Source organism: Cyprinus carpio, chromosome B17, assembly GCF_018340385.1.
Source record: "Cyprinus carpio isolate SPL01 chromosome B17, ASM1834038v1, whole genome shotgun sequence".
NCBI classification, from domain to species: domain Eukaryota; kingdom Metazoa; phylum Chordata; class Actinopteri; order Cypriniformes; family Cyprinidae; genus Cyprinus; species Cyprinus carpio.
The window spans coordinates 7,982,552-7,994,731 of NC_056613.1; the positions used below are offsets into that span (position 1 = coordinate 7,982,552).

The 12,180-nt window shown below is 36.7% G+C and overlaps 1 protein-coding gene across 26 annotated transcripts in view; it reads right to left on the reverse strand.

Moving 5' to 3' along the window:
• Positions 1 to 12,180, reverse strand: part of LOC109057157 (neurexin-3a) — a 270,223-nt gene that overhangs the window by 91,414 nt on the left and 166,629 nt on the right. For 2 of the 26 annotated variants that reach the window (XM_042742034.1, XM_042742033.1), the window contains exon 1: positions 5,114 to 5,982. The exons of 23 other annotated variants lie outside the window; for them this stretch is intronic. In XM_042742034.1, coding sequence (XP_042597968.1) covers positions 5,114 to 5,384 — 271 coding nt within the window. In that variant the 5' untranslated portion in view covers positions 5,385 to 5,982. Of the gene's footprint in view, positions 1 to 5,113; positions 5,983 to 12,180 lie in introns of those variants that run through there. One more of the 26 variants, XM_042742032.1, reaches the window with a different exon arrangement.

Here is a 12,180-nt window from a genome sequence, read left to right on the forward strand (position 1 = left end):
CAGGATTCACTGATGTTCTGGTTTACCACAGTATGTCAGATTGAATTCATCCAATCTGTGCTGAATGAAGCGAGCCGCTGATCCGCTGACACCATGGTACAGGTGGGAAATAAGAGCTTTAGACTGATTTGCCACTTCCAAAAATCTAGAACTTTGAAGCAGAAATGCACTCGGCTATCAGGGCTCTGGTATCATTGAACTGCCAGCATATAATGTTTGGCCTTTTTGCTGACATTTCTGTGCAGATAAATATGAGAACATGCAGAGAATAACACACTTCTGCTACACATCTCTTAATTTTGAGGGACATTATATGAAATTGTAGAATGCAAATGATGTGTAATGGTTTAGTAAGATCACTTAATGCTTTTTAGAACACTTGGCCATATGCAAAGTGTGTGATTTCTGAGCCACTGACTTTGGATTTTAAACAGGATTCCTCAACACTTGTTTCCTGACTTCCATTGGCCAGACAAAAAGACAAACTCCATTGGTTGAGTGTGTGTGTGTGTGTGTGTGTACAGTATATACTTTGTACAGTAAAGTGTACACTATATACTTTCTATGTATTTATGTATTTATTTATTATCTCTATTTTATTTTATACTTTTACACTTTTATTATATTTATTTTTATTTTTTCAAAGAGAACCAGTCTACGAATGGCCTTATGAAAATGTATTACAGTATCTAGAAAACCAAAGTAGAAGAAAGTATTTTACCACAGAATAAAATAAATCCAAATAAATGCAAACCTTTAATTAGGACAACAGTTCTAAATCACAATCTAAAAAGACAAGAATCTGAATCACATTTGATATGTATAACCCAATATATGGCGTTTAACAAAATTAGACCAAATTGGACTAAGGAGCAGCAGCTATAAAAGCCAATCTATGAAAAATGTGTTGCAGCTTCATTGCACGCGAAGAGAATTTTGGCAGATACACAGAGAAATTCTCATGTGCATATCATGGCAGGTCTCATAACTCCATTCCCAATCACTCTTCCCCTTTTCCGCCTTCCAAGTCTCTCTCGCACACACTCAAATTATTCCCCTCTCTCCAACACACTGTCTCCCCATCACAGGCCTTGTGAAATCCTGTTATCTTACACTACTTTCCATGCTTGCTGTTTCCATTAATCCTTTTCCCGAGGATACAGGTCTAAACTTTCCTTTGATCCACATTTCAGTTAGCAGAGAGACACTCACGTAATATAGCGCAGCCCCCCAGCAGACTCAGTCCAGGGTCTTCATGTACAGAGGAGTTGCCTCTGTTTACACTGCCAAACCTGGCAACCAACACCAGTGACACAGCCTGCTCTGCCTTAACACGATTAACTCGACGGCAAGAGCCGTGCATGCCATCGCAGCACAGGAAACGGACACGGAGCCAAGTAGATAGGTGCCTGACGGTCGTGTGCCGAGCCGCTTATGGCAGGAGACAGAGGAATAAGGACATAAATGGAGCGGTTATGTTCCTCTTGAAAGTCAATTATGTTCGTTGTGAAGTGCTCAATAGCTCCTGCCATTCAGCACGAATGCTGGACAGTTAATCAAAATGTATAATGTGGAAATTATGAAAGAGCAGGACTTTCTGAAGAGTGATAAAAGGAGATCATTTGCGAAGAGAATGAGTTTGAAACGGCCGGTTTTCAGATTAAAGAGCTATAACTGAATGTGAATTCTAGCGTATTGACAATAGGTGTGTTAAACTTCCTCATTTATCAGTATTATAATGACCCGCAATTATTGCAATTATGATTCAAAGTTTCTGTCAAGCACGATAAGAAGAGTGAAGTTAAATTTGTCTGCAGAAGAGGGACTGGATGTTAATTAATTAAACTTCAACTGCTAACAATATATTTCAAAGCATCGGCGGACACTGAGTTGATCAGCTGTCATGGTAGCATATAATTTGTTGGACCGGAGGTGTTGTTTGTGTCTTTCTGCAAAAGGTCTGAGTTTATTCATACACTGTTATTCATATACTGAGTCTATTCATATAATACTTTAGATATACTGTCTTTTTTTTTCTTTCAAATTACATTTAATAATGTACAAAAGACAACTGTAATTGCAAGAAATAATAAAGAAGCAAAAACATAGTAATAGACAATTCAACCAAAAATGTTCAATTCAGAAATCTTTTACTCACCTTTATGTCACATCAAACAACAGACATTCATTCTTCTGTGGATGAGGAGAAATTTTGGAAAATGTCTTTTTTTCATACAATGAAATTCAATTGGGTCCAAAACCAAATAAGATGACTTTCATTATATGGACAAAACAATTTCTCATTTTTTTTTTTCATGTTCCACAGAAGAAAGTCAGTCATACAGGTTTCTAACAACATGAGGGTTAGTAAATAACCCAATCTTTCCATTTTTGGGTGAAATTACCATATAAAGTGTGCTTTTGGTGAAGACTAAATCTGTTTTGACGTCAGAGTTTGGCTGATTTGGTGCAAAAGCAGTTTTCCAAACTTAGGCATTACCAATTCACAGAAAGTGTGTTTGTAAAAGTGTTTTTGATTGATTTGGTTTCAATTTTCTTTCTCAAAATCTGTCAAATGGGGGCTACTGTGACTTTTAACAATGATTCTAAATTTAGAGCAGTGAGAAATTGTGTGTGTGCACTCCCATAATCCATGACTACAAACCTAAAGTTCCTTTTTGCCATTGGATAAATCCCAATTCAAACCCACCAACAGCACTTCCTTCCACAAATATTAGTTCTGTGATGCTTTACAGTAGTTTCTCGAACATTTACAAATGCATTAGTTCACAATTTCAGACCTGTTCATGTAATGCATGCATTCACACACACACACACACACACACACACACACACACACACACAGCTACGCTATCACGCGTTCACACACTATCGTGGTAAACGACTGGGGTAAAATCCACTCTGTTCTGCCTGTCATGCTTTCGTCTCATCGTTGTGGGGCTTTGGAGAGAGAGTGTTCTGGCTTAGCAGTGCTTCCTCTAAGAGTCTTCACCTGGATGCTTCTTTCCCTTGTCATTAGCGCACATCTCCTCTATACAATATCTAACTCTCCAGATGCCTTCTGACAGCTGGGGAGCCTTCAACTTAGACCTCTCGACTGCCGGCTATATATCCAGGCAAATAGAAATCTAACCGGCGAGCAACACTGCAGGTTGTGCAACTTGCAATGAATTCAGCAGAGCAAGGTGCAGAAGCTGCACGACAAATACGTAAATCAAATGATAAATAAATAATAGCAGAACTAATGATGTAGAGACTTAATCCAGAGATTCTGCTTACATGTGTAAACACAGGGAATGAGAGAGCGCGTCGGAACGCTTTTCATCTGTATCTAACGCAGCATCTTGCCCCAGGGGCCCTCATTGAGAGTGGAGGGAGAGTCTTCGAGTGCTACGCTCAACCAGGGTTTTCACACTAACCAAACCACAGCAATTTCATCAACCCTAATGTCAGGAAGCTGGTGAGAAAACCAGAGTGCTGATCTAAAGAATGAATAAATACACTTGTAAATAAATTATATATATATATATATATATATATATATATATATATATATATATATATATATATATATATATATATATATATATATATATATATAGATATACAAACAGAACTTATCCCAACTCTGGTTTAATACAGTATTTTATATATGCAGATGAAATGATAAAGTGTATATCAATTTAAGTCTAAAATAATATATATATATACACATTTTACATTCACATTAAGTCATTTAGCAGACGCTTTTATCCAAAGTGACTTACAAAGTAGAAGCAATCTGACCAACGAGAGAGCAACAATATTCAAGTGCAATATACTAAGTCTCAGTTAGTCTAGCACAGCGCAAATAGCAAGGTTATATATATATAGGAAAGTCAGGAAAATCTAAACAAAACAAAAATCTAAAGCTAAAAAAAACTATAGAACTAATGAATGAGAACCACTCAAGAAATCATGTCTTGTTGTCCTTCATGTAAATTAGCTCTGACTGGAAAATTAAAACTTGTATCTATTGATTTAATTAGAAAGAGGGGTTTTAAATGTGCCTGATGAACTCCTCGTACACCCACGCACAGCTTAGAAGAGAAATCCGTCTAAAAATAAAATCTGAAGGTAAAGGAAAATGCATCGCGTGAGCAGAATAAATGTGATTTGTAAGTACAAAGCTGCTGAGGTGAGAAAAGCCGCTCTGCTCGAGTCCAAATAAATGCATTACTGCAATCAAATGTTTTTTCTTCGTAATGAGCTAACGGCTTCAAGGCTGAATTAAGACTGCTATTCCCAATTGCCATGTACTGAAAGAGAGCAAAGGTAAGCTGGAAATTAATTGCTGCATTACCTCAATGTCCTTTAGTATTTTGTGAGTACATTTCCCCAATCGCATGCACCCTTCAAGACATTTAAATAATACAAAGCAAACAATACTGGCCTCATTCAAATTATTCAATTAAAGGGAAATGGCAGGTGAAAAGAGGTCAGTACTTTATGTCTTGATCTGCATCACTTCAAAGACACTTCATCTACAGGTTCTTGCTCAAAGTTCTGCTTTTATCTAGAAAACGTCTCTGTCGTCTTCCCATTGCGCACTTTAAAATACAACCGCCAACTTCTCTAAAGCCAGGCATTTCTGCGCTACCTTAGGTACAATGCGAAAGGTTTGTTGACACCAAACCACTGCAAAAGAGCAATCATATCACAGCACAGCACAGTTACGGCTGCTCGCTTCAGACTTTAATAGGGTAATTGCTTGTGTGCCTTGGGAGAGAGAACTCCGCTCTCCGTAACCACAAAATAGCTCAACGTTTATCAGATCCCCTTGTTCCAAAAGCCCAATCTAAAGCCAGACTTATTATAGCCCCACTGATGTACTGATCTTCCCTGCTTTAATTAAACTGCAAGCACAGATACAAATCCTGATAACCACTATTGAGAGCATCTGACACAATCTTCCCTCAATAAACGAAATCCCGATTATTCCCCATCACAATTAACTATTGATTTTAGTTGGGGGGGAGTGCAAGTCAGACTCCTGAACAAACAAAAGTCTCTTATATAGAAGAACTATTTAGGAGTACCACAAGGGACTCACCGTGGCCACTTCTGAGGAAAGCTGGAGAACGGTATATGGAGATGGGCGAAGCGTGGTGCCGCCTGTTGTTTAACGGGTGTTCGGGATGGGTGTACGATGTTGCAACCCCAGGGGGTCCGGCAGCAGCCACTGAACTATCCGAACCGGGCGAGGAACTCCACACCGAACCGACAATACATCCCAACGTCAGAGACCACATCCAAGGGGTCCATCCGAGCCGCCCCTCTCGACTGCCAAGAAACGGCGCCGTTGCCACTCTGCTGGGATGCATGACACACACCCGACTCGCTCTTAGACACTAGGCGCGAAGAACCGAGAGAAGAGAGTTCTCTCATGATGCAGAAAACCCCATGCTAGGAGTCCCAACCTCCTCGTCCAGCACCCACAGCTGACCCCTGTGAAAATGCACCTCACTTAGGACGAGAGCCCGTTTACAGATGCTGAGCCAACGGATGGGTAGGAGTGTCGGCGATGGGGTCTGATCCTCTCAGAGCTGCATCAGTCACCACGAGACCTGAAGAGGTGACAATTACCCGGTGGAAAAGAGGGTCATGACCCGACCCTGCCACTCATTGACTGTCCATCCCACACAAAGGAAGCAGAGGAAGAAATACTTTTTTCTTCCTGCTTTCTTCAAAAAAGATCAACTCTAGTATGAAACCGATTCCTCTTTTTCTTCCCGGCACTGTCCGCTCCTGGGCTCCTAAGGTGTTGCAATACAAAGGCTTGGGCTGAAACACCACTCGCTGACACACATGCACACGCACACACTCTTCTGATTTTCTTCCTCCTGAGATTAGTATTGCTCAGCCTGTCTGTATTTGGACAGAGGCTTGACGCACTTTCAGCAGCTCTGCTAAGCAATGAGAGTGTGAGAGGGAGGTAGAGCGAACGAAAGCGCACGAGTGAGAGACGGAGCTGTAGGGAGGAGGGAGAGAGAGCACGCGAGAGAGATCGACACAGGTGAAACAAAGCAAACAGAATGGGATGAGCAGAGGATTTGTGGTTTCTGCCTACATATGTGTGTGTTTGGGGGTAGAAGCGTGGAAAAATGGGGATGCCGATACCAATCCCTACTGAAAACATAGCTGCTGTCTCAGATGGAGATGAACTTGTACATATTATGGAAGGAAGAGCAAATTAAGAGATACAGTGAGTGAAGGAAACAGTGACAGACAGTTGTGGGAATTAAGGTAGAAAAACAAAAAAGACTTTTAAACAGCTTTCGCTGAAGAAGGAAGGGAGGTAATGCTTCCTCTCAATGATATATTTGACAGTGTGAAAATAAAATGTGAAATGTTACGAAATATTATATGAAATTGTCTGTTCTTGAAAATCTGCTGAAGCGAAAATCATGTGAGATGAAGCAGTGCCTCTATGTCACTGTGATTGGCTGATTAGACTGTCAGCGTGATCACGCATGCCTCTCATGTTCCGATCGGTTTGCAAATCAGCCTGAAGGGGGAAATGGACAGACTAATTACAAAGTAAACAAATCGCTCACTCTGACATCATCACTTCCAAATCAAAACTTGAAATGAATTACAAAATTGGGTTTTGCAGGCAATTAAAATTAAAGTACATTAAAGCACGTGACCATCATTATACGTGCTATGTTTATCAAGAAACGACTGACTAATGGTTCTTAAATTCATATTTATAACTAACTATAGTGCAGTTATCACTATAAAAGTAATATAATATATTTAATATTAATAACTGAACAATAGTAAGTGGTATTAATATAAAAATAATAAATACAAATATAAAGTTAATTATTGTTATTAAATATGTAACATTTACAGTATATTTAAAACAGAATTATTCATAATTAAACATTAAATATTATGAATAAATTATATTAAAAACCAAAATAACTGAACACTAAATATTAAATGTAACATCACATTAATAACATTTATTTGTTTGGTTTTAATATAAAAAAAAATTAAAGCTTTAAACTTTAGTCATACTAACTGATGAACACACACAAAAAAGTAAAATTGCGTAAACTTAACGAGATTTAAAGGACAAGTAATTTTAAAATAAATAGCCTGTTAATATTTATAAATTATAAGTTATAAATTATATATATATATATATATATATATATATATATATATATATATATATATATATATATATATTATATATATATATATATATATATAGTGGATAATGTAAGGTAAATGTCATTTCATACTACATCACAAGCAGTGTAAACAACAGATGAAACATGACTAAAACCCAGATAAAAAAAAAAAATAAAAAAATGGTTTAAAACCCAGATAGACATGCCGCTGTCATAAAGTAAATGTACACTGCCTATGCCACAAGACAATCAAAATGATGGACGATGTTTTGGAACAAAATGTCCTCTTTCTCCCCACTTGATTTTTCTGGGATATCCTCTCATCTGAAACAGACCAGTCCGGAAAGCACGGCTGACCGACTGGATCTGTTGCTGCCTCCTAAAATAGAGCTCCAGACCTCTGATTCGCTTAGTGAATCCCGGCTTACGTAAGAGGAAAGGAAAATAAGAGACTGTGATAACTGAATGATGAAAAAGTGCATCTTTTCACATAAAAAAATAAAAAAATAAAAAATTGCAACACTTGCACTAGGTGTTGAAAGTGTTCAGGTTCAAAGAGCCTGTTAAAACAAGGTGTTAATAAATCTAGGTGTTGAATGAAAGAATATTGCATGTTTGTCGCTGTAAGAATTTAATAAAAAAAAACATTTTTTTACATCACCACATATAAGAAATGGGTTTAAGATGAGGAAATAACAACAACCTAATAATTTGGTTTCATTTCTGCGTTCAAAATTAAAAAAAATACAATACCAATTCACAGCTGGCCATATTTTGTATCTGTAATTTAGTTTTACATAACAATTTGACATTCTATTCTACTGAACCTCTAAAGACTTCTAACAATATGGTGTTGACATGTAAAGCTGATCGATACTATGTTAACATCAATACCACGATAACTTCTGAACGACTTATTTTTGCAGTGTAAACGGTAGTTTAATCTACGTATTATATTGACCTCAAAAGAGCAATGATATGTCCCTTTAATAAGCAATCAAATCTGAGAACATTGCCTCTAGAATGGATTATTTTGAAAGCTCTCAGAATGTTTCGAATCTTTAAGCACCGCTGCTATTCACAGACAGTAAATAGCGGCAATGGAATTACAAACCGCAACAGCAAATCAGCTCTCCATTGATATTACTCTGGTGAAAGACTCTCTTAACATTTGCAGCTTTGTAAATTAAGGACCGTTTAGTTTAAATCCTCCGTGACTATAATCAGTTCATATTCATTCACAGATGGGTGCAGAGAAACGATAGACGAGGGCAAAAGCCCTCAGTGCTGGAAAAGGTACTCATTTATCAAAAGGACTGCTTTTCTTCATCTGCTGTGTCTTTTGCGTTTCATTAAACTCCAAAGTCGGTCCTCAGAGCTAGAGCTGCCTTGCCTGAGGCATCTTTTGGGTGAGTGGCCTCCACGCTTCTAATGAGAGAGCAAAATATCTGCCAGTTTTGCACAAGAAATTCATCTTCAACAATCCTGAGCCAGTACAATCATCGCATGTCCTCAGATGAATAATTCAAGACATGTTAGAAGCTGTTGGTGCTTTTCTAAACGATGTGTACAAAACTTTTTCTATGTAAACAAGCAGTCATAAACAAACAGGTTTGCTGCTGGATTTCATAATGGCATGCGTAAAAGTCACTCAGCAATTCCAGCAACCCAAATGAGATGCGTGTTAGCGCGTTAGCAGTCCTACTCTGGAGCCACCTGGAGGACATGCACCATCTTGGTCGACAGCTTTGGGATCAGCAGTCACAATCGGGCACAGATGAGTGTGTTTAGCTCTCTGTGGCATCTGCTAAGCTGCCTGGAGCTGTACTAGGAGACCTGGATCATGAGCTTGGCTTAAACATTATTATAGGAGGATCTGCTAAAATGAAGTGCTCATTTTATAGTACAGATTCACTTTCTTTTGCACACACACACAAACACACATTAAATATTATATACATATATATGTGTGTGTGTGTGTGTGTGTGTGTGTGTGTATGTGTGTGTACACGAATGTTAAGCCCGTGATGTAAGATGGAAATGTTGGCTTAAGTTTGATTTTAATCAGAGGAAATGACTGCTGCTTATTTAACATAAGTTACATAACTAGACATACCAGGACATAAAATACATAATGACACAAATTTATGTGCTTTATGTGTATATCAATGTTGACGGCATGACTAATAATTATAGAATAAATAATATTACTGATGGTGAACGTGATCTTGCCTTCTTTCCAACACCACTTTTCTTTTTATATATTATATTCTGTGCTGAAATATTTTTCTAGAAAGTGAATATTTAGAAAGTATAAGTAAAGCAAACCAGTCTACAGAGGGTTATTATTGATAGATATTAAATATATAAATAATAATAATAATTTAGCAAAAGTTTGGGGTTGTTAAGATATTTGAAAAGATGTCTCTCGAGCTCACCAAGGATGCATATATTGAATAAAAAACAGTAAAAACATTGATATTATTATAATTTAAAATAACATTTTACTATATTTTAAAATGTAATTTATGTCTATGATGTCAAAGCTACATTTTCAGCAGCCTTTATGTTAGCCTTCAGTGTCACATGATCCTTCAGGAATCATTATAAAAAGCTGATTTGGTGGACACCATTCAGGATTCTTTGATGATTAGAAAGTTAAAAAGCTTTTATTTGAAAAGTTTTTTTTGTTTTTTTGTATATTTTATGTTTTGTTGTTTTTAATGATTTATTGCTTTCTTTTAAATATCTAAAATCTTTCTGACACCAAACTTTATTAAATGTGCTTTTTAATATCTTTAATCTAGCACACGTCAAAACAGTAAATATATGACAAGTTTACAAAGACACAGAGGTGCCCAAATGTACATTAAATTGTAAATTTACTCCTTTGATATGACTTCTCTTCTAAGTGGAATAAAAACACTAAAGGAACAAATAACACAAAATGCCTCATAATGCCAGCATTGATACTGCACATCAATCTGAAAATAAATTTGTGGAAGTTTTTTTCTCTCCTCACTTTAAACAAGGCAGCAATAAATGCATTTGATTCTCAAGCTAACCAAATGATCTGGAATGACGCATCTTTTGGTAAATTAAACAGGGGCAAAAATACTGTAGTGTGTGTTAAAATATTGGTAAATGCAACCTGTCCATTTATTGCTCAATTCCGGTGATCCCAAAGCGGTCCAAAAATCAGGCCTTTCCTTTAAAGCACCTTTTCTCCACACACCCGCTTAATTTGTCCTGTAACATGTCGAAACCTTCCAGCTCACCCCGAAGAGCCCCATTCCCCCATCACTCTGCCTCAGGGTCCTTATGTGCTCATACTGGACATTGCACAACACACACACACACAAAAAAATCACAGAACTGCATCAGAAAGAAAAAGCACTACTAGCCACATACAGACCCTCGCTTTCTACCCATGTTTCCCAAGGTTTTAAGAAAAACTTCTCAGTAGGTCTCACAGCAGCACCTCCAGAGTGCTTTGTTAGGAACTAAATAAAGTAAAGTTTGTGATGACTGTAATGACTGCTTGGTATTCCTATGCATGTTCCCGCTTCAGCTGGCTGGTCTTTGGTGTTTTTTTTTTTTTTTTTTTTGCTGTTGTTGCCTCAGGGTACCGTCCTCATCGAACGCAGAGTGAATTCAGTATGACCGAGAGAAGAGCTGTGTCCTTCCCTTGGTGAGTTCCTCATCCTGAAAAGGCAGACAGCCCTAGAAAGCTGAAAATGAGGAAATCTAAAACCCACTCTGGAAACAGCTGCAGGCGGTAAACGTCGCAAATGAAACTTATGCAAGGAAGATGTTTAGGTAAATAAAATCTTGTTTCGTGATATTGCATCACTGGGGTCTGACACATCATCAGAATCATTTTGTGGATGCAGACATGCTGAGACTTCAGCAAACACTGCCTGAACGTGACTTGAGGCTAAATTTATGTAGCATAGGCTAAAATGTTTTTAGATGTTTTGTTTCTTGTATTATGGTAGCCCATGTGTATGGCATTATACATTTTAAAAACTCCATAAAAAAACTGTAAAGTGGGAAACACAGCAGATGAAAAAAAACATCTCAAAATCTTTAAACATCCCGAAAAAAGCCGCATTTACTTTGCAAGCAAAAGAAGATAAGACTAAGTTTTTCAAAACTACAACAAAATAATAATAATTAAAAGTTATAAATATTTAAAAGTTTGGGGTCAGTCAATGTTTTTATATTTTTGAAAGGAGTCTGGCAAGCTCGCAAAGGTTGCAGATCTTGATTTAAAAAAAAGTTATTTGATCAAAAAAACAGTAAGAACAGTAATATGTTGTGAAATATTATTACAATTGTTTTCTACTTTAATGTATTTTAAAAAATAATTATTCCTGTAATGGCGAAGTTAACCAACCATTACTTTAGACTTCAGTGTCACATGTTCCTTCAGAAATAATTCTAATAGGCTGATTTAGTATTTATTATTAATATTAATGTTGAAAATTGTTGTGCTGCTTCATATTTTATGGAAACTATTATAAATTTTAGGATACATTGAAAACACCTTACTGACACATTTTAATGGTATATTTAGGTTGTATTTATAAATAAATTAATAATAATAACAATAAAATAATAATAAAAAAATAAACAAACCTTTACATGCTTTTTGATTTGATGAATTACAGGTAAAAGCCACTTGTTTTCTAAGTACATGACTTAAACATCTTCAAAACATTCTTAAAACAAGATGCAAAAATAAAAACATATTTTCCAGTGGGGAACAAAATGATAAAAGATGTATTTTGTTTGAGGATGTTTTTACTGGAATACGAGACAATAGGGAAAAAAGTATATATAGGATAAAGTATTCTAACATGCTTTACCAAGAAGCATTATGGGTAAATGGCACTTTGCCGTCCAATCCTACGGCGTAATCAAGGTGAGTCAGGACATTTCTTTATGCTGCCAATCTGTTAGATTCTAATAA